General features: G+C 44.1%; 1 protein-coding gene and 1 long non-coding RNA gene across 3 annotated transcripts in view; one reads left to right on the top strand and one right to left on the bottom strand.

Annotated features, from left to right (window-relative positions):
* The window catches only part of Alk (ALK receptor tyrosine kinase), a 668653-nt gene extending 645574 nt beyond the window's left edge, over positions 1-23079 (top strand). The window contains exons 8-14 of one of the 2 annotated variants that reach the window (XM_058578441.1): positions 5477-5574; positions 8268-8360; positions 10771-10872; positions 17067-17201; positions 17815-17905; positions 20014-20728; positions 21845-23079. In XM_058578441.1, coding sequence (XP_058434424.1) covers positions 5477-5574; positions 8268-8360; positions 10771-10872; positions 17067-17201; positions 17815-17905; positions 20014-20697 — 1203 coding nt within the window. In that variant the 3' untranslated portion in view covers positions 20698-20728; positions 21845-23079. Of the gene's footprint in view, positions 1-5476; positions 5575-8267; positions 8361-10770; positions 10873-17066; positions 17202-17814; positions 17906-20013 lie in introns of both variants that reach the window. The other variant, XM_058578442.1, reaches the window with a different exon arrangement.
* LOC124090750 (uncharacterized) lies at positions 1852-20711 on the bottom strand. The gene is made up of 2 exons (XR_006851208.2): positions 20609-20711; positions 1852-2724 (listed from the first exon to the last, which is right to left on the bottom strand). It is a non-coding gene; the product is annotated as an uncharacterized LOC124090750 (long non-coding RNA).
* Positions 23080-23686: the final 607 nt, after the last annotated feature.

Here is a 23686-nt window from a genome sequence, read left to right as displayed (position 1 = left end):
CTTCCTCAAGGAGCCAGCACAAGAAAGACTAGCACCATGAGAGCAGAGCCACCCTCTCCACCCCAGGGAAGCAGAGAAAGACTGGCCTCCACGCTGCTGCAGAAAACCCTGAGTGGCCACGCGGCTCACAGGGACTTAAAGTGGGTGGCAGAAACCCTGGGGGTCACAGTGCTTCACATCCCATCAGGTTCATTTTAAATACCTCTGCCTGAGGAACCTGGGTACTGTCTCTACAGGCCCCTGGGGGACCCATGGGGCATCCAAGAAGGATCCAATCTTAGTACTGGAAAAGATGGGGTGCATGCAGGAGAAAGAGGGGGTGGGGAGGACCAACCCATCTCCTAGGAGCCCTCCTCAGCACGACCGTCTTCATCACGGCTTCCACCCCATGAAGGGGACAGCGCAGGTCTCACCCCCATCTTACAGATGAGAACACTGTGTCCCAGAGAGGTTGTTGCCTCCCAAGGCCACCCAGGAAGTAGAAAAGCTGGAACGAGAGCTCAGGGCTGGGACTCCAGGCTCGGGGCTCTCTCTCTCCAGCCCCTCATGCTGTTTATCTGAATGGTCCTCTGGGAAGCCGTGAGAGGCAACCCTGCCGGCCATCTGGGGTCTCTGCCAAGGTGCCAGCTTCTCTGGCTTGCCACCACCACCCAGCCAGACAGAGCCCTCAGTCCTCACGCCCTGAGATTCTCAACAGGGCTGCTGGCAGAGGTCTCATGGGGACGAGTGGCATCACACTTTGGGAAGAGGCCCAGGTCTGGTTTTCCTAGTGGGATGTGACTGAGATTAAGAAAGCACAGAGAGGGGAGAGACCTCCTTGGAGGGGGAGGCTGGGAACCCATCACTTCTCAAGTCTGAGGACCTTGGGGTGGAAGGGGCAGGAGCGGGGAGAGGGGCTTTTCTATCTCCTACAAACAAAGGTGGCTCTCTCCTTGGAGGATACGGATGGTTTAGGATTTAAACATTTAAACAGGATCCAAAGAACAAAGCACCAGCAAGGAAAGGCACCCCCCCAGAGCATTACCCTCAGGCAGGTCAGAGCAGGGACCCACTGCCCAGTTCCAACCTCCAGCAGCAGGCACTGCCCGGAGGATGCCTGTGATGGGGATGACTCCACTCTTGAGAGAGCAGTTTCTGAGGGTCACCAAACCCACTGCTTTGTTATTACTGGTGCATTATAATGCATCAGGCTTCACCTGCTGCAGCTCAGCCCTCCAAAGCAGCATGGGCTAGTATGTTTGTGACAACCCTTTCTCCAGGGGGTCAGGGGATTTGTTGGGCTCCCAAGGGACTGCAAGTGGCAACTTAGAAAGATGAGCATTAGGGAGAAAGGAACATCATTTCTAGGGGGCTGAAGGGGCTAATAACAGTACCTCCTCCACAGAAGCAAGGTGGCCAGGGGACATTGGGGCAGAGAAACACATTCCCTGGAGAGGGGGTGGGTGGAGCTGCACCCCCAGGTTCTTGAACTGACTGGCTTGAAGCCCTGAATTCCACAGGATTCACATGTGTGACTCACTCTGAGACCCTCGGGGGGTTCCTGATGGTCTCTGTGTGCAGGGACCAAGCTTGAGGGCAGACTCAGACAAGGGCACTGGCCCCGGGGCTCTGCAGTTCCACAGAACTTATATCAGGATCAGAGACCCTTAGAAATGGTCGAAGGGGCTCTGACCTCAGATACGAGTGTAGACATGGAGTGACAGATGTACAAACATGATGGACAGACCAGCCATGTCTGCCATGGAAATGAAATTAACAGTACAGATGAAAACGTTGCTTGAACCTATGTCCCCACCTCTCCAAGAACAAAGGTTTCTATTTAATGTCAAAAAACTTTGTGCAGAACTAATATTCATTCAGCAAATATTTATTGAGGCTTTACTATATGCCAGGTACAGGTAATAACTGTCTTTTATTATCCATTGATTCTGTGATGACAAAGGCCAAGAGAAAGTTAGTGATTTTTTTAAAATATATACCAGCAGGGATTGAAGCCAGGGTTACTTAACCACTGAGCCACACCCCCAGCCCCTTTTTTTATGTTTTATTTTAAGTTGCCCAGAATGGCCTTGAACTTACAATTCTGCCTCAGCCTCCCATGTCACTGGGATTCCGGCCTGTGCTATGCAACCCAGCCCAGTGAATCTCCTTATTGAAGGTGTAGGTTGTCAACCACAATGGGGTCTGAATCTTTTGGGATCATGGTAACACTTACAGGTAATGGCTCCATACAAGTCGCTCAGTGCACAGCTGACTTCTTGGGTCCTACTGTTGGGGGGTGAGAACTTCTGATAGGGACCATGCTCAGGTTTAAATCTTTGGCTCTGGCTTGGACAATATCAATGCTGGCTCCAAGCAAGCCAGGTCCTCTGGTGCCAAGGAAGAGTCGGTCCCCATCAGGAGGCAGGAATCATGAGGGCCCAGGAGCATAAACTTCTCATCAGCTTTAAAACTTGCTTTGTATCTTTGGGGTTCCCTGTCTACATTCTTTGCTGCTTTTGTCTCCTCCATTCATCTTTATATGTGCCAATTTTAAAATATACCCCATTCTGTTTTCACTTGGTAGATTTCCTTCCCCATGTCTTGTGTAGTCCCCGCAGTGCTCAGGCCCCGGGCATCGGAGACATCAGTGATCCTGGATCCTGAGTGACAGAGGCTCTGCTTCCTCCAGGCTCTCCCTCATCTGGGACCAGGTCCTCCTTTCGTGGGAACAGAAGCATTCTCCTGAGGAGAGAAAAGATAGTTCTAATCCTGTAGTGAGATGGAGGGCTATTTCATGGAGATACGCTGCTTTTCTTGTCCCCAGGAGGTCGGGCTGTCTCTCACAGTGCCCCATACATCAGGCCCCAGTGAAGACCCCGGAGGAGCCAAACCCTGGAGGGCTCCTGAGCCTCCCCGCTGCCACCTAGAGAACTGCAGGCCCCACGAGGAGTCCCTCTGCGCCTCTGGGTGGCCCTCCTGGCAATCCACAGCACCAGGCCTTGTCAGAGATGGGGAACCTGCTCAGAAATAGGCTGAGCAAAGGGCCCCAGATCTTATGGCTACTAAGGGATAACAGGCAGGGTGAAGCCCAGGTCAGCTTGACTGACCACTGCTATATGATGTTCTGTGTTTGTGTGCAGTGTTGTAGTCTATGTTCAAGGTATCGTGCTCTGTGTTCACATATCCTCCATCCATCCTTCAGCAGTCTTTTTTAAGAAGCTCAATTTTAACTACTTAAATCCTGCTGCCCCCAATTCAGATTCTTAAAGCCCAGCTCTGGGAAGTTTGGGTTCTACCTTAATCCTCTGTGCCCTGGAGTGATCACTTAACCTCTCTGAGCCCTTGGCATCCTCACCTTTAATAAGGAGCTAGCCTTCTCTACATACCACACTGTCCATTGCATCAAAGGGGAGCTTCTCCACAGACTTGCATGCAAGGCAGCAGCAGAGGATCTGCCCTCCTACATTGTCTGCCCCATGAAGCAGAGCCTAGAGAAGCAGGACCCTCTCCTGCCTCCTCCAGACCAAGTCACAGCTGTGTGGAGCCCTGGGAGGCCTGACCAGGGGCAAAGAAAGCCTCTTCAGGCAGACCTGGGTGACACTACTACTGTCTGGTAGGTGACTTCCCTCTGGGTTCCTCAGAACTAAAGAGCACGGTTCTTGTCCTACCCTTGAGCATTCAGTGAAGCCAAAGGTAAAAGGTCTCTGAGTTTCTTAGGAGGAACAAAATAGAACAGCGAGCAGAAATTTCCTGTAGGGAGTTTGCCCATATGACCCAGAGTCACCAGCTTCTACCTCTCTGGGGCTGAAACAATCCAACACAGTGCTAAAAGGGTGTATTAGTCAGCTTCCTGTTACTATAATGAAACACCTAAGGCAATTAACTTACATAGAGAAAATGGTCATTTTTGGATCATGGTTCTGGAGGTTCTAGTCCAAGGTCAGGTGGTCCGATTGCTTTGGGTCTCTGAGACAGGCATCATGGAAGTGCATGGTAGAGCAAACCACTTATATCCTGAGCCAGGAAACAGAAATAGACTGGGGACTGGGTTCCACAACCCTCTTCAGGGGCACACTTAGTGACCTAAGGACATCCCTCTAGGCCCACTCTGTTTCCAATACCACACCCTGTTGACCAAGCCTTTACCACATGGACCTTTGGCAGACACTCATCCAAACCACACCAGGGGATTTGATTTGATGGCCCACCTACGCTTCTTGCATAGATCATTGAAACACAACCTCTGGGCAAATCCTAGTCCACAGAACCATAATCAGCCAACTGGCCACCAATACTCACTGAGCACCTGGAATCCGCCCAGCAACGTGGGATGGGAATCTTGTCTCACAACCCTCAAAGCATCCTACTTGGGGACATGGTAAAATAAGCACAGGATAATAAGTGAAGTAGATAGGACCCTGCTCAACAGTCTGCTGCTGCAGGCCCTCGGGGCTGGGGCATTAAAAGAGGACAAGACAGGGGCTGGGGTGGGGCTCAGTGGTAGTGCACTTGCCTGGCATGTGTGAGGCCCTGGGCTCAACTCTCAGCACCACATATAAATAAATTAAATAAAAGTCTGTCAATAACTAAAAAAAAAAAAAAGAGAGAGAGAGACTAAGATAGATGTCACCGACAGAAGAGTCTTCACATCCCTCAAGTGGGCTAAGGGGTCAAGAGGGACATGTCCCAAAGCGTGTGCTATTTCTTTTTGCATGAAAAAGATTTTGTACAGAGCAGCCTGAGGTGGCGGCCCTTAATTGGCCACCCTTAGCCAGGCACGGAGGCGCACTTGTAATCCCAGCAGCTCAGGAGGTTGAGGCAGGAGGATCCCAAGTTCAAAGCCAGACTCAACAACTTAGTGAGTGTTTATCTCAAAATAGAAAATAAAAAGGACTGAGGATGTGGATTATTAGTTAAGAGCCCCTGGGTTCAATTCCTGATACCAATAGTAATCATCATCATCATCAATTGCCCAGCCTTTTCTAAAAGCTTTTCTTTTTAGAATCACTTTAGATCTAGGTCTTCTTGAAGTTTTTAAAAATATTTTAAGACATTTAGATAGAGCATTTATTCCAGAGGAATAAAATGTTATTTCCCTGGTCAGTTTCCTTTCAGGCTTGTTGATAAACTTGGGGTACTCAAATGTTTCTAAGGCTTAAGATAGGATGTGCAGAACAAGGTAAAAAGGAACAGACAGGGGCCACGGGCTGGAGTCCTGCATCCTGAGCATCCGAGGCTGGCCCCAGGTTAGAATCACCGGGGGAGCTTGCACATGGACTGAGCTGAGCCCCCCGACGGAGGTGGGAGCCTGGGCTGGTTGGGGCCAGGCCTCTGTATTTTTAAAGAGCTTCCAGCTGATTTCTAGGGTGTGGCCAAGACAGAGGCCCCTGTGGAGCAGCCCGTCTGCAGCCAGCCTCCAGGCAAGCAGAAGCCAGTTTCCATCTTCTCTGTCCCCCAAGAGGTCCATCAGTGGATCACTTCTGTCTCCTCACAGAATCAGCCCTCCTCCCTGGCCATGCTGGACCTTCTGCATGTAGCTCGGGACATTGCCTGTGGCTGTCAGTATCTAGAGGAAAACCACTTCATCCACCGGTGAGTCAGACGCCTCGCTCTTCCTGCCACCTCGGCACACTTCCCCACGCTCTCCAGGGCCAGGTCTCTCTCTTCAGAGTGGAAGAGCGGCCTCTCTCCAGAGCAGTCTGGACGGTTTGGCTGTTTGTACTGAGAGCAACTGGCTCAGGGCCTCCCCTGCCCGTGTGTGAAATGGGCATGGTGCAGGCCCCCTGGCCTGTAGGGTATTCTGAGCCTCCTGTGGGGACTCCTGCATCTTGAATGTTCAAGTCCTAGATCACCTATGGTTGCCCCATGTAGAAAACTGGGCTCCTTAGGGGGAAGTAAAAGGAGTTCACATTTTCACATATGACAACAGATTGCACTAAAGCAAGGACCTCAGATTGGTTGGTTTGTTTTGGTTTTGTTTTGATTTGTTTTGTTTTTTTCTATCTAGAGATATATTTGGTAGGGTGTTAATGATACCAAAAACAAAAAAAAAGGCACTGTACACTTTAAAAACAAACCTTACACTGAGACATTTCAGTTTTTTTCTTTAAAAGGAGTTAAATGCTCTATGGACAAGGAAAACCCTGCACCAGAACCAACTTATTCCCATCCTCTTCTTCTTCCTCCTCTTCCTCCTCCTCTTCATTTTCCTCCTCTTACCTCTCACTTGCTTCCCTCAGCCCCGGCACCCCCTCTCTTGCTCCTCCGGGCCCTCCTGTAGCCCAGTGAGCACCACTGTCCTCCCATATTTGCCCTTCAGCTTCTCAGTCTTCTCAGAGGCTTCCTCGGCAGCAGCCCTAGTTCACATCTCTCTCAGCTTCTTTACCACGTTACCAAATCCTTCCATTTGGGGGCAATACTCAGAACAGGACAGGAATAGGGCCAGTGGAGGTCTCTCGAGTGCATTAAGATCCTTGATCTCCTTTTTGGATTCCCCTGCAGGAGGGATTGAGGTTTTCATTTCCCTTTCATAATGGTCCTTGTCCACCTTTGCCATGTTTTCAAATTTCTCTGTCTCTTTAGCAGACAAGGTCTTTCGGCTCTCTGAGCACTTCATAGAAATTCTGAGAAGCTAACTGATGCATCTGGGAGTTTCTTCTTGTGCTCCTCCCTGCAAGTTTGCACAAAGAATGTGTCTGATGACATTTTGTCTCTTGGTTCCTTAGGATGTCCTATGCCCACGTTGACCTGTTTTTTTTTTTTTTTTTTTTTTTGGTCAGTGGGATACAGCTGCCCACTAAGCTCTAACTTGCTCCAGCGCTGTCTCTGTGGAGCTCAGTGTATGGACCTCCATACGTGTACACCTCTGAATTCAGAGGAACCCCTTCACTACAGCCACTGGCTCCCCTCTTTTTTGGTTTCATTAAATCTGTTTTCTTTGGCCATGGCATACAGCAATTTCAAGAATGGTGTGTCACCCTACCAATTCTTGGTGTCTTCTATAATATTACAATACCTTATCAAGTTCAAGATCATTTTTTAAGTAACCATTCCATATGCATCAGTGCAAAAACCCTTCTGGAGCCATACATACCATTTCTAGTCCAGTTTGCTCTATTTCTCTTTAGAATTGATGGCTCTCTATACAATAGTTGTTTTTTTTTTCTTTTTTGATGTCATTCCTGTTATGCTTTTGTGATTTTATTGGGTGATTTTATGAACCAATGCTCCTCAAATTTCAACTTAAACCTTAGGGATCAGGTCAGTGGCATTAATAACATTCATTTCCCAACCCTGCCGTTATTCTGGATCCTAAGCCATGATCCATGATCTGGATCATTTTTTTTAATACATCTTAACATCCAGTTGTTTACTTTCCAAGTTCTTTCTCAACCAAGGTTCAGAACACTCGTGAAGTCAACTGAAAATATAAAACCCACCTGTGCTGCCTAAAGTACTTCTTGTGTTTTCTGCATAGAACTTAAAAATTATTAGGGACCCTTTCCAGACTTCTGGCTGCAGCTTTGATGCCCACGTGCAGGTCACTGGGTGAGCAGTGGGAGATTTGAAGTGGACAGTCTCGGAAGGCTTCTGATTCTGCCTCAGAGGCATACTGCAGGAAAGGGAGCCACAGGGAACCTGATGACAAAGAAGCCAGCCTCGTGACCTGAAAGAAGTGACGCTCCAGCCATGGAGCTTAGCAAAGCCTGGAGGCGAAACCATGGCGACTTCTTTTAAAACTAGAAATATCGGGGTATATTGTAACCTACTTGAATCGGATATCATGGAAGTCATGCTGTTCCAGAACTTTCCTTCAAACAACTGGCAAAAACCAACCCATGGTCTGTAGCTAACAACAGCTTCAGGTCAAAAAGCATTTCTTATGCCCATATATCATTGGGCATCAAATTTTTGGCTCAAATTTTTAATAAAATGAAGATATTAATAGCACCCTGTGTCTTGCAGGGTTGTGAGAATTAGACGTGAAGGACCTAAAACATGCTTAGCACATAGTAAGAGGCCCATAAATTGCTACTGTTATTATAGCTATTTTCATTATTGTTGTCCCATTAAGCATTTTCAATTGTTTCCCCTGCTCTCTTCCCATTTCCCTGTTAGTTTTGAGGCCTGAGATTCTTTCACACTGAAGTCTAAGATACCAAACGAAGTGTAGGAAAGAGGAGGCTTTCAGCAGATTGGAGGTAAAAGCCCTAGTCATGGCTACTATACACATATCTTCACTGAATAAAATTAGGAAACCCTTTTTCTCATGGTTTTCTTCCCAGGGACATTGCTGCCAGGAACTGCCTCCTGACCTGTCCTGGCAGTGGAAGAATAGCAAAGATTGGGGACTTTGGAATGGCCCGAGACATCTACAGGTGAGTGAAGACCCCCAGCCCCCAGCGAAGCCTGTCTCCACCACCGCAGCCCTGAGGACTGGCCTGTGGCTGCTCATACCTCCCATCAGCTGATACCTTGGCACCTTCCCGCATGACATTTCCATGAGTTCCTTTCAGGATATGGAAGTCTTAATTGGTGCCATGCCTGAGGTCTAATTCTAGGACACAGTCACCTGCAGGAATTGACACCAAGTTTTTAATTGGATTGCTTTCTGGTTCCAACTCTTAATCCTGCCATGTTCTGAGACATGGAATAACCTGGATACTAAAGATGGGGAAAGCTTCAAAGTAACTTTGGAACTTATTCAATAAGTAACCTTGCAACTTATTCATCCTCTCCCCTTCATGGGCAAGATCTAAGGGACACCATAGATTCCATTACCTGGGCATGAGCACCCAGGGCTGGTGGGACACCAAGAGATGGGGGTGTGGGCACTTGGCTTAGCTTCACTGCATCTTCCCTGGTCATATATATATATATATATATATATATATATATATATATATATATATATAATTTTTTAATTTTAAAAAATAATAATTGCACTTTCATTCTTCTATTCCTCTTTTCTTCTTTTTTCTAATTATTTACAACAGTGACTGACTACATGAGTTAAGTTGCTTCTCTGCATGGTCACTAATTAACCCCTTCATTAACCCTCGGGGTAGAGCAAGGAGATGGTGGCATAGAGCTTTAGCTCTTTGGAGAATAATCGAGATGACCTGGACATTCCTAAGGGCCTCAGCCAGAACTGGTAACAATCTCCGTGTGAGAGAGGATACCACTACCATCTTGGGAACCCAGGGAGCAGCACACGGTGGGGCTGAGTCAGTGAGGACCACTCTGGAGCTGGCTGCCACTATCATTATGCAATTTTCATACCCAGAGTCTCAGCACTCCTTCCCCTGCTTTCTCAGAACACCCAGGGTTGCCTCCAGTTTAAAACGCAAACACTGCGGCATGTCACCCGGCTCTTCCTTCCTTACTAGGGTCTTTGCTCTGACAGCCCCCCACTGTTAGTCAGCTTTCTGTCACTGTGACAAATATCTGAGATAAATCAACTTATAAAAAAGAAAGGATTTATTTTTGGCTCATGGTTTCAGAGATTTCAGTCCATGGTCACTTAGCCCTGTAGCTTTGGGTCAGTGGTGACACAGTACATGATGGCAGGAACTCCTGGTGGAAGACCCTTGCCCACCTCATGGCAGCTGAAAGCAAAGAGAGAGAAAAGGGGCTGGGGTCCCAATATCTCCTTCAAGGACATGTCTCCAGGAACCTAACTTCTTCCCAGCAAGCCCCACTGCCTAAAGGTCCCCCAGCCTCTTACTAGCACTACAGGCTGGTGACCAAACACAAAGACTCGGGGAAATCCAAACTGTAATTGCTCTTCATCCAGCTTCACTAGCTTCTGCTCGCCCACCGACATGCCACAGTTCCCCGTGTGCCCACCGAGTTCATGGGTCAGGTATGGCCTGAGAGCCTTCCACCAGTGCCTCTTTCTGAAGCTTTCCCCGTCTCATACAGAGCAAATCAATGCTCCACTTGTGTCACTGAAGACTGTCCCTATCCACATTACTCTGTGTGTTGTTCTGTTCCTTCCACTGAAATATATCCTTGGGAGAGAGCTGTGACTTATGTCCTTAGCACATGACAGAGTTACCTGATACCAAGTTCTCAATACATAATTATTGAAATAATCAATTAATGTGGGCAGGCTACCTCCCAGAACACACCCAGACAGAGAATATGGCTTAAAAGGCAGAATGAGTCCATTGATTTGGTTTTATCAGTGAGTTGCATTAGTGGCATTCCTGATGAACATGAATAAATGAATTCTTCTACCTTTTAAGCCAATTCCATGCCTAGTCCCGTGTTCTCCCGTCTGGGTGTATCCGTGAGAGTCCTCCCCCGGCAGCCTTCTAAGGTCACTGGTTGAGAGCCCACGTTGAACTAAATGCTCTGCCTGCGTGCCATGGAGGAGCCGAATGAATAAGACCCAGCTCTGCCCTCAGTTCTCCCATTTAACATCTTGTGTTGTTACTGCAGGTCATCAAAACACACTGTCCTCGTAAGTTAGGAGTAATGTTATTCATTTTGAGTTATAATAAACAAAACCCAACAGGGAAATCTAAGCATCTGCTAGCAGGGATCTTAGTCATTGCATAGATCTTTTCTTTTGGGCCTCTAGTGAGCCATTAAATGACACCAGAGTTCTTAACTAAATGATCTGTGGTCCTCTGCTCTTCTCCTGATCCACCAAGGACCTCTGGTTAATTTCAGTCCTTTAATGGGTAGACGATGTTGTTGACACTTTCTCAAGTTTCCTAGCAGGGCTTCTGTGCAGTGCCACCTCCAGAACCACGCTTGGTTTCCTCTTCTTCCCCACAGGGCCAGCTACTATCGAAAGGGAGGGTGTGCCATGCTACCGGTTAAATGGATGCCCCCAGAGGCCTTCATGGAAGGAATATTTACTTCTAAAACAGACACGTGGTGAGTCTTGCTGCTCCCCTCCTCCAGGTATCACTGTGACCTTAGTGCTGCTCTTGGTCTAAATGAGCCACACTCTCCTTGGGGAGACCCCAAGAAGAAAATATTTGCTCTCCTTCACCACAGTGGTACTCCAGCGTTGGCAGACACCCGCATCATCAGGAAAGCTTCTTAAAGACCCCACCCCCAAGAGTTAATGATCAGACGATCTTGTGTCCGATTGAGAACGTGCCTTTCTAGCGAGTTCTGCAATGATACTGACTTTGCTGGCTGGGTGACCACATGTTGGGAACCTCATTTTATTTTATTTTTAATTTTTTAGTTTTATTTTTTAGTTGTTGATAGACCTTTATTTTGTTTATTTATTTGTGGTGCTGAGAATCAAACCCAATGCCTCACACATGCCAGGCAAGTGTACTACCACTAAGCCACAGCCACAGCCACCCACCCCCCAGTCATTTTAAATGGAAGATTAAACCTAAGCTCCCTCCGAAAGCATGCACGCACATGCATGCACATTCACACGCACACACTCACTTAAAGGGAGTCTTTTGAATTGCATTAAACTCCACAAGGACAAAGAAGACCACAAAGACAAAATTTGGAACACTGGAAAGCTCATGGAGAAGTGGCCCCTTACTGAGGAGAACAAAAATGGACATCTCAACCAACAGTTCAGATCCAGAAGCAGGCTGTGCACTCGGCCCGAGAGCCCCAGACAGGCCCAAGAACTGAAAAAGAGCTACAGGAAAATTAGTTCAAGGTCTGATGAAGAAGTATCTAAGTCCTCTGGCCCATCCCCTCATCACTGAAGAGTGTCGATGCTCCTTCTGCCATCAAGAGTGGGGCTCTCTCTCCCAGAGATTCAAATGAAGTCCCTCTGGTCTTGGGGACATAAACCTCACCATGGATGAGGTACTCTACTGTTCACAGGAATATTTCTTTAAGTAAGTCTCAAGGGTATTTGCCCCCTTGGTCCCCTCAATACCAAGAACACTGGCAGCCAGGCAGGAGATCAGAGAATCCCTGGAGGCACTGAGTGATGAAGAGAAAACCACAGATACTGGCAAGGGGGGTCACCGGTGTAGCAAGCCGTATAATGGCCACCCAAAGGCCGGAGGTCCTAACCCAGAAGCCTGCAGTTGTTAGCCTATTAGCAAAAGAGCCTTCCCAGAGAGAATTAAGTTGGGAATCTGAAGCGGGCTAGTTTTCCTTGATTAACTGGGCGGGGGGGCGGGGGGGAGATTAAATGTCATCACAAGTTTTTTTATAAGAGAGGGATGGAAAATTTCACACAGAGACAAATAGTAGGAGGCAGTGTGACCACAGTGGCAGAGACTGGAACAATGTGACCACAAGTCAAGGGTTCCAACCGCCACCTGAAGCTGGAAGGAGGAACAGATTCTCCCTCTGAGACTCGGGAGGGAGCACAGTCCTGCTGACTTGTGGATTTCAGCCCAGAGACACTGCTTTCACATGTCCAGCCTTCAGAACTGTTGAGAGAACCACCTTAGGTTGTTTTAAGCCAACAAGCCTGTGGTAATTTCCTACAGCAGCCACAGGAAAGGAACATATCCGGTGGAACCATCGCACAGCTGCCCACAGGTGCCAAGGGCCCCTCCCAGAGCCTCGCACCAGCTTTTAATGTTCAGCCTTAAAACAAAAATAGGCAGACAAGAATCAACAAATATTTGAGAAAAAGATTATAATCTGAAGAAAACAAGAGAGGGAACTTGGAGGAAGAAATGTAGAAAACTTAGGAAAACTTATTTTAAACTATAATATCCTCAGAAAGATAAAGAAAAAAACTATTGCAACCATAAGTGAAGGGCAGAAAGTTGTTTAAAGCAATATTTTTAGCAGAACAAAAAGCTCTTGGAAATAAAATATGATAGGAATTCTTAAGGGGATGGAGAATAACTCCTTAAAAACATGTGTGGCCACTGATATCAATGTCCTTCCAAAGATCACAGGGGTGGGAAGGGGAAGAGATACTTTACAGTGAAGAAACCAGACAAATGTGACCTCAGCCAGATGATCAAGGTCAAGAGCAACAGCAATATGTCAGGCTGAGAACACATACCCTTGAGATGATGTGATGCAAATGACACTTTATCCCCGTGATCCTCTCCCAAACTCACAATTCCCGTCTAATAATGATGAAAACAGACAAACCCAATTGGGGAATATTTCACAAAATTCCTGACCAGTTCCCTCAAGCTTGTCAATGTCATCAAAAACAAGGAGAGTCTGAGATGTTGTCAACAGTCAAGAGGACCCTAAGGAAATTTGACAACTAAATGTAACATGCTATTCCTAATGGGATTCAGAAATAGAAACAGGAAACTCAGTTAAAGAAAAAAAAAACTAAAGAAATCTGAATCAACTGTGGGTTTTAGTTAATAATGTCTTAATATTGGTTCATTAATTGTAACAAATGTACCATACTAATGTGATACTAAAAATAGTGGGAAATAAAGTGTGGGGTAGATGTAGTCAAAATTTCTTAACAATTTTGAACTGTTCTAAAAAATAAGTTTATTTTTTAAATATTCTGAAAGAAATGTAAAATAAATAGGAGGGTTGGAATAAAGAGTTAAATAAGTCCTCTGGAAAATAAAACAACTATAAAGAGATGGAATCCATAGGAAAGAGAATTAAGAGGATTAGACCAATAGATCCCAAAAGCTAACAAAATAGGAGTCCCAGAAACAAGGAACAGAGGAAGTGAAGAGAACAAAAACATCAAAGACATAAGACAAGATTTTCTAGAATAGAACTTGAATCTGCAGAATGAAAGCATCCACCAAGTGCCAAGCACCATGGATAAAAAGAGCCACACAAGAGCACATTGTCATGAAATTTCAGACCAATAAGATTCTTCATGCTTCCAAAAAATATAATAAAACAAAGATCAAAGACATGGAATAGCTTAACAACACAGGAAACACAAGAAAACAATGCATGAATAGTCCCCATTCTGAAAGGCTTACATTGAGATAATGGTACAAGATGGTAGAACCCACAATGGCGCTGCCCATGTTCAATAATGTAAACAGGAGCCTTTGTTCTTTCCAAATCAGATTTGCCTTAACTTAACCCAGGGAATCTCAAAGTGGGGACCATGGTTTATGGGCATCAGCATTACCTGGAAACTCGTTAAAAATGAAAATTCACAGCCCCCACTTCAAGCCTAATGAAACAGAAACTTTAGGGGTGGGGTCAGCCATCTGTTTTAACAAGCCCAACAGAGGATCCCAACATGCACCAATGGTAGAGCACAAGCTACCCAGCCCATCCAGAGGAAGAATAATGTGAGTGATTTAATAATTGTTCTGAACACATGCATATCCTATGACCCATCTGATCTTTTAAGAATTTACTTTAAAGAAAATTTGATGCCAATAGACTTGGGAAAGGATATTCATTTGCACACTATTCATAGTCGAAAAAAGGCTTCAACCTGACTCTCCATCAAACAGGGGATGGAAAAACAAACTGGTTTTGTTTTCATCATGGAAAACTGTTCAGCAGTGTAGAAAGGGTAAAACACATGCTAATCCTGCATGTATCGACACAGACACATCACAAAAACAATATAAAGAATGTCACAAAAAGGAATAGGATAATATTTAAGTATAACTTTACAGTGTAAAAAAAAAAGTCTATAATACAGATTCTCTTGTTTATGGCTTCAAGTGTTGTTTAAAAATGTGAAAACACAAAAAGGAAAAATACATTCTTATGTCAGTGGAGGGGAGAAAGAAGAGATGCAGGTGGGGCTTACCTATATATATATTTTATTTATTTAAAAAGAAAGGGAAAACTGACATGAATAAGGTAAAGTAATAAGATCTAGATTCTTTTAAAAAAATACAGTGACCTCCATCTACTGTCTTCCATTTATCAATCAATTTAAATCTATCTGACAGGCAGAAAACATACAGCTGTAACTATTTAGGCATTGCTGCCATTGTTTTGCTTGATCTTGCCTGCTTTGCTTTGCATTGGGTACAAAAATACCCCCATAGAGAGATAATATAATGTGCCAGGAAATTTGTAGGTAACAGAATCCTGGAGATCTAATTATCTGCTCCAGTCTGTCTTAGGGCAGTTGAGTTGGAATCTCTGCTTCAACCCTCTCATCCGAAAAATATGGAAAATATCTTTGCCCAATCCAACTCACCAAAGTCTTTGAAATGTTACCAAGATGACAATAAAAGCATTTCATGTTCCTTACAAGCATAGTTTTCTACAATTTTCATGATGATGTTTATTAATAGCAGAAAACTACATCAGTATACTACAACAAAGACAGGCTTTCTTTGTTCAAAATGCTCACTGTTAAATTCAGGGTTTAAAATAAAATTATAACCAAAATATCAAAGGAGGTTATTTTGGAACATGATTTAAAAATCTCAAAAATTGTTTAAAACAGGGGATGAGGGGGGTGGGGGTGGGGGGCTGGGGATATAGCTCAGTTGGTAGAGTGCTTGCCTTGCTTGCATGAGGCCCTAGGTCAGATCCTCAGCACTACCACCAAAAAAAAAAAAAAAATGTTTAAAACAAATAACAGACAAGAATATGATATGTCAAGAGCTTTATAATGTTTTGAACAACCAATAAAAAAAATTTAAAAAAAAAATAACAGACAAGAACTTGAACACTTTTTAAAATTTATTTATTTACTCTTTATTTTAGTATTATTTATGTGTATGTGGTACTGAGGATCGAACCCAGTACCTCACACATGCAAGGCAAGTGCTCTACCATTGAGCCACAACCCCAGCCCCAAGAACTTGAACATTTTTTTAAAAAAAAGAAAGAAGAGAAAAATGCCTTACCAGATGGAGGGGAAAAAATATGCAAACAGTAAAACAGAATGGTATCTATGTGAGAAGCAGACAAGGAGATGAAATGATTAGGCCTAGAAAAGATGTATCATTAGTCAAGATTAAATTTCAACCTAATTTGAGTATAGGAAAGAACAAACTCAACAAGAGCAGCAAGTGTTTACCTAATCTTTGGTGAAAGAAGGATTGTATGACTATAAATTAAATGAAGGAAATCCTAAAAAAATTATAAATAGATTGGACTACCTAAAAATGAAAATCTTTGGTATGCTAAAAAAGTAGGGTTAGAAAGCAACTCAGAGAAGTATTTGAATTTTTGATAAAAGGTTAACATCTCAGATACATAAAAAGAATGTCTACAATTCACTTTTAGGTACCAAAATTGATACCAAAATAATATGTCCCAGTAGATAAAAATGGGCAACAGACATGAACAGACACTTTGTGGGTGAAAAACTGAACTGGATTTATAAACACTTAGGAAGACATTCCCCCGTGTTAATTAGCAAGTCAATAAACATAATTTAAGACATTTCACCATTTTTGCTTTGAAGTCAGTAAAAGTCCTCATTGTTAACAAGCATATTCAGTGTTGATGAGAGTGTTTGCTATACTCTTGTTCAATGTTGACAGATGAATAGTGAAACATTAAGAATCAAATCGACATTATGTATCAAGAATGTTTCAATGTTTGTATTTTGTGATGTACTTGTACTAGAATTATTCTTTATTTTACTATTATTCTAATGTAGTAAATCAGAGAATTAATCCTAAATAAATCCTCCTTTTGGAAATTCACAAAGATGTTCATCATGGAGTTAAAGATCTTGAAAGTTGTGGGCTGGGGCTATAGCTCAGTGGTAGAGCACTTGCCTAGCACATGTGAGGCACTGGGTTCGATTCTCAGCACCATAAATAAATTAATTAACTAATTAATAAAGGATTTTGAAAATTGAAAGCAATATGATAAGGCAAATTAAGGCCAAATTATTCAATGGACTACTTTATCATCATTTAAATTTTTGTTCACAAAATTAGCATGGAAAATGTTTTTGCTAAAACAAAATATGCAAAAGCATCAAGGTTCAAAATTACATATTAAATATAATTGCAATTAGGTAAGAAAACAAAAACATAAATTCGACCAAAATAAAAGTCACATGTTGGCAGCAGTTATCTTTCCATAGAGCATCATATGTGGTACTTCTCATTCCTTTCATTTTTCTATCTTAAGATTCCTCTATTATAGATAAAGGTATAATGGGGAAAGAGATTAAAATTTTGAACCTGTGTGCATGTGCACACATGTCCACACCCGTCCCCGTGTCTTCTGTCCATGCCCAGGTCCTTCGGAGTGCTGCTGTGGGAGATCTTTTCCCTGGGGTACATGCCATACCCCAGCAAAAGCAACCAGGAAGTCCTGGAGTTCGTCACCAGTGGAGGACGGATGGACCCACCTAAGAACTGCCCTGGGCCTGTGTATGACTCTTTTAGGGCACTTCTACTAGCCCCTGAGCATAGTTTTTCCTTTAAAAAGTATCTGAAGCTTCCTATGCTTCCTTAAACTGGAGGGGCATGTGGCTACCTTCAATGGAGGATGCCCCAAGAGAGGCATTTGTCTGTAACTTCAGTGAGATAATTAGTCTTCCAGCCCCTCAGAGGCAAGACTGCCATCCTGGCCAGAGGCTGAGGACTCACCAGGCCCACACTCCTTAGACACGCATGTCCCAGATTCACCCCTACACCCTAGATCCTGAGTCTGCTTTAATAATATTCCTGTTCGCTGTGTTTTCTACTCTCCTATCTGGCATCCCTCGCCTCCTTCCATCAGCAAGGCAGATAAGAAATAGAATATTCTGTCCCAGAAGTGGCTCTAATTCAGGAATGAGCATTTGATATAAACACCAGGATGTCTATGTTAATGAGCTTTGATATTAACACCTCATGTCAGGCTAATTCCCTAATCCACCAGCAGGGGGCAGCACATACTGCCTACCTGGGTCCTACATGAATTACCACCCTCAAAAGATAGGTACCAGTTCTGACCCCATCTGGAAGTGCTCTTCCTGACTTTAATTGCTTATTCTTTTAGATACCGGATAATGACTCAATGCTGGCAACATCAGCCCGAAGACAGGCCCAACTTTGCCATAATTTTGGAGAGGATTGAATACTGTACCCAGGTAAAAACATGTTCTCCCCTTGACCAGCAATAATTTTATATGGAAAAGTCCTAAAGATAGCAAATACAAAGGTAGGAAATGAAAGGCAAACCAGTCAGGATCAAACAAGACTGATACTCATGAGAATGAATATTCATCACCTCTATAATGAAATGACTGGTGTCTCATTTTGCCCATTTCATACGATAAATCCTAGTAACTTCCAGTTTCTTCACCAGCATGTGGTACAGTGCCAGACAGTAGTAGTAGAAAATCAATTCAATTCACAAATATTAACTAAGTCCCTGCTGGAGATCTAATGTTTTATTAGGTGAAACTGGAGCTTCAAAGAAGGATGAAACACTCCTGCTCTCAAATAGTTTATAGCCTGGCTGGAGAAATAACAAAGTGTGAACTAAATCACAGTGTACAATTGCTCACTCATATGTCCAAGTTAGAAGTATTAAGGGAATGAAAATTCAGAATAATCTGGAGAAAATTTAACATCATCTCTAGTACTCGTGTAGATTTGGACTACACAAATCACTTTTCATGTATTTCATTTTGTCCTCATTGAGGGACATAAGACATCCCATTTCACAGAGGAGGAGCCAGGCCAGGAGAGGTTGTCCAATCCCGTACTGAATTTTCCCTTCTCCCCACTCATCTTTAGCAGACACCTGCCTCCTACCTCATCAAGCACACAGTTCATCGAAGGAGAATTCTAGTTTCCTCCTTGTCCCAGTGTAGACTTGCCTACCTCTGCAGCCATTTGTACACCCCGCCCGCCAGGCCTCCTCCTGATCCCGGTGTCTGTCACCTACTGTCCCTGGGGATTATAATCAAGTTATCTTCTCTCTTCCTGCTCTCTGCTTTCATTCTCTTTCTTGCGGCTCTTGTTCTGCCAGAACAAGAATATTGATGAAAATATTCCAGAAAAATCCAACAATTCAACCACCTCTCTAAACTCCCTCGATTGGGACAAAAGATAAAACACCTTTTCCAAACTAGAGTCACTTTCTAGCCCCACCATCCCACGCTCACAGGCTTTTTAGCTCAGCGGGTGAACTGACATCTTCCTGTAGATGGGCTTCGTTGGTGGAGTTACTGGAGTTCTGTCAAAGAATCTTGTTTGATGACATACCAGTTTACAATGTTGTAACACAAATGGAATACATCTACCTAAATAGAGATACCTTCCCTAGAGTATTTTTCTCCAAAATATATAAAAGCCCTCTCAAAAGTGGGCAGTTTTACACATGCATATTTTAAATTACTTGCTATGGAAAGGACAGTTATTTTTTTTCTGATGAATACTGAATCAATGTGCTCTTCTGTTAAACTCAAGTTACAGGCCCTTTTCCCCATTTGGATGAAACATTAAAGAATTAGAATCCCCCAGAGTTACGTTTTCTTCCACGAATTTCCCTTAAATCTCTAGCAACTGCTTCTACTTTTCTATGTTACAATCTATTGCTGTAAAAATGATCTAGCACAAAGTTGTTCTTGCACATGGTTTCCCTCATAACACTTCAGTACTTCCTGAGCCCAAAAGGGACCCTTCACAGAAACCAGTCAAAAACCCCTGCATGGTGAGGTCAGCACATGGAATGATGTGATAACACCAGGGAAAGTCATCATCAAGCAAACCTACTCAAGTAGCAGGAAACTGGAGGAGGCTAGGAGCCCACAGCCTGACTCTCCTCCCCTGCCCACAGCACACACACACTTGAGGTCAACACAGACTTCTTTTTAGTTGGAAATATTTTATTGAGAATAGACTAGAATAATTTTTTAAAAATACAATTTTAAAAAATGCATTAATCAGTACAATTTGGGTTATGGACTCCTCCTCTGCAAAGTCCCACTCCCCTGCCCCAGGCAGCGCGGGGCTTCCCTGCACCCGGGCTGGCTCTGGCTCCTAATTCCACCCTGTGGGCTCCTCCAAGGCCTTCAAGGTCAAGGGCGATGCTTTATTCGGTTCCTATTCTCAGGGCTTATGAATTAATATATTCTCAGTGCATCCTGAACGGTCTCCTTGCCTTAAAGTTTAGATGGCTTCTAGGGTACCGTCCAGACTCCACATTTTCTGCGATTCGGTTTTCATGGGTCCCTCTCTCCTCCCATAGGATCCAGATGTCATCAACACTGCGCTGCCCATAGAATATGGCCCGCTCGTGGAAGAGGAGGAGAAAGTGCCCATGAGGCCCAAAGACCCCGAGGGGATGCCCCCTCTCCTGGTGTCCCCGCAGCAGGCCAAACGCGGGGAGGACCGCGCCCCAGCCGCGCCCCCCGCCCTGCCGGCCCCTTCCTCGGGGAAGGCTGTGAAGAAACCCGGCGCTGCCGAGGCCTCCGCGCGCGTCCCCAGAGGGCCAGCCGCGGAAGGGGGACACGTTAACATGGCATTCTCTCAGTCCCACCCGCCAGCAGAGCTGCACAAGGTCCAGGGATCCAGAAACAAGCCCACCAGCTTGTGGAACCCAACTTATGGCTCCTGGTTTACGGAGAAACCCACCAAAAAGAACAACCCTCCAGCCAAGAGGGAGTCACAGGAGAGGGGACGCTGTACTGTCCCTGCCGGCGCAGCTCCCGGCAGACTCGCGGGGGCGTCGCTGCTCCTGGAACCCTCCTCGCTGACTGCCACCATGAAGGAGGTGCCTCTGTTCAGGCTGCGTCACTTCCCTTGTGGGAATGTCAACTACGGCTACCAGCAGCAGGGCTTACCTTTAGAGGCCACCACTGCCGCCGGAGCAAGTCATTCCGAGGACAGCGTTCTGAAAAACAAGAACAAGGCAAACCGCCCTGGGCCCTGAGCCCGGGGCCCACGGGACAGGGGGAGGGGAGGTAATGGCTCCATCACCAATCAGAGACCAGATGTCACTTTCATTTTGTGCCAATTTGTTTTGAAGTGCCACATTTAAAAAAAAAAAAAAAAGTGTATTCTCAAAATGCTTTAGAAAGGTTTTGAGCATGGGTTCATCCTATTCTTTCAAAAGAAGAAAATATAAAAACTGATCACTACCAGGCCCTATCGGTTGCATAAGGTTTTTTCCGCATGGTGGTTGTATCCTTAATCCTTATGCTTCTTTTAACCTGTGTGTGCTCTGCTTCAATGTCGTCAGAACCAGTTGCTTACATGTCTCGTGGTGGGAGTATGAATGTTCCTCATTGATGTGGACATGAACCATTGGAGGGGTGAGGGATCACGAATAAAGGAGCTAATTGTAATGATTCAGCATGGGGAAAGACTTCTTCACTCGGAAAAGAAAACATAGACCATTAACTGAAATATCACTTTAGATGATGGGTAGATACTAATTGTTCTGATTCCTTGCCAATTATCTTTTTTAAAGTGTCGTGAATAGTTCAGTAGTATAGAGGGAAAAAAAATATGTGAATATGCTCATCTAAACAAAATACATACATCCCAAGTGCTTTGAGTATGATGAAACACCAGGACAGATCCAGAGATTCAAACACCCTATTGACATACCTCATGCCTTAAGAAAATCCTCCTCCTAAAAGTGAAAAACTGAGTGTGAGGTTTCCTACTAGATTTGAAATCAAGATTTAAATTACTTGCTTTCAAACTTGCCACTAATTCAAATCTATTCATCTATTTTAAAACAAAAATCTTAAGCATAGAAGTGTGGAAACATATCCATTTGGAGACATTCATTTCAGTACATCTCAGGCCAAAAACCTTCGAACAGTTTCAGTCATGAAGGTCTAGGTGCTGAAGTTCTCCCTGTAGTGGTGGGCAGGGTCCCTGGGGGACCAGGCCCTCCAGTGGTCCTAGGAAAGTACTACAGCAATAACTTCCCCTGCCCCATTCACTTGAGTTTTCTGACCCTTAATCATGTGATCCTAGTATATTGGGACCAAATATGTTGAAATATTTATAGGATAATTTGTATAGCTACCAAATGCAGATTAAAATGAAGATTTTTTTCCCTCTAGGCAGTGAAGAGGAAAGCAACTAAGGAAAGCTTGGAGTGTTGGGGATGACACTGACATCTTATTGTGGGAGTTCTACACCTGGTTTTCACAGATGAAATTTATTTCTATAAAACTGCATCAGGAACCCATTAAAATTTATACACATGCTTATGTAATGTTTTGATCTGTAAGTGCTCATTTCATTCTTTGTGCTACTCCTCTATGCTCATGTCCAGTCTGTTTCCCGGTGGTAGCATCTCTCTGGGAGGAAAGCATTTTTTGCTAATTGCTCTGCATGAAACATTCCCAAGCAAAGGGACTGCAGGGCGGGTAGGTGCATATGTACCTTTCTTCCAATCTTCTCCTTTTTATTTACATCAGAAGTATCAGTTTGAATGAAGAGAGGTATTGCATTCTACACCAAAACCAGAAAACTATTCATTTCCCTTAAGGCAGTTGCCTGGTCCCAGAATTGGTGGTTCTGTGTATCTGTAGATGCACTGGTACCTTGGGGATTACTTTTATTTATCTGCCAAAAATATGTTCATCAATATACATGAAGCTGAAACATCCATGAACTCATCTCTGAATAACTGTATCAGTAAAGTATGGTTCATGCCAGGTGCAAAGTAATCACATAAATTCTGTTCCAGCTTACAAACCACCCTAAGGGGCTCTAGAATCTCACGCTGAGAAACACTCTCTCCTAAAGGATAACAGAAAACAATTCCACTTTACATCAGTAACACTAGTAACCAGTTAAGAAGGGAGTATGCCACATGGTTAAATAGCCAACTCTTTATTGTAATAGATGGGGGAGGGGTGGATCATAGCCCTTTCCACTCTTAAAACACAAAATGCAGGTTGTGCCTTACTACCACGGAGGTTGATTTGTTGCTTTTCTCTGATCGTCTTTGTTGGTCAATGTTCATGTAAACGATAGTGGAATCTTAAAAGCCTGTATTCTTGGATACGGAAATAAACAACTCCACACTGAGATATTATGCCCTCGAGATGTTTCATTGAAGTTGGTATAACCTTAGGTACCAGCATGATTAACATAGACTACTGTCCACTGAATGCTGCTACAGCCATATGGCTACAGCAATCCAGGCAGATGCTGTGGACTCTAATAAATTCATTAGCTATGATAACAGGTTCCACTTAGAAAGTGGACAGACACAACTGAAGTTTGCAGAAGTCGTGTTAATTAAACCATAATCTAGCATAATTATTTATATTCCACATCAATTAAAAAAGCCATCAAAAGGTTACAACAGTTCCACTGGGAAACTAGCAATTTGTGAGGAATGACCAGTTTATCAATGCATGGCTCCTCACAATTATAGCAAACTGAAGGAGCAGGAATACACTTTTTTTTAAAAGTATGTTCTACTTAATAGTTAAAAGACTAAATCTTCTTCCACTAGGGTAGAGTCTTGAGTCCTGGCTCCCCTGGGTTATCTGACCCAATGATTCTCCCCTATACAAAAGAAGGACAACAACACTCCTGTGCCTTATAGTTGCCCTGCGGGAGAGCATAAACTGAATGCACAGCACCCCTTACACCTGGGGAGTGACATGAGGCTGGGTGGGTGGGGGTCAGCGTCTGTGTGCCTCCTACCCTCCCATTCAGCAGTTCTTATCCACCCAATGGAAAAAGAAGAATGGATCAAAGCTCTGCCACTGTAAAACTAGGTTCCAAGTGTTAAAATAAGCACCACAGAATGAAAACTAATTAATTTGAGCAATTATTTTTAAAAATATTTTTGGCATCTCCATGTAATTATTTCTTGGTCAACCCTAGGGCTGTAAGATATTATGTAACTGCAGGTTGACTTCATTCTTTAAAACATAGCTGGG

The sequence above is a fragment of the Marmota monax genome, unplaced genomic scaffold (genome assembly GCF_021218885.2).
Source record: "Marmota monax isolate L192 unplaced genomic scaffold, Marmota_monax_Labrador192_F-V1.1 WCK01_AAM20220418_F8-fsc00010, whole genome shotgun sequence".
Classification (NCBI taxonomy): Eukaryota; Metazoa; Chordata; class Mammalia; order Rodentia; family Sciuridae; genus Marmota; species Marmota monax.
This window is presented reverse-complemented; position numbering and strand designations above follow the sequence as displayed.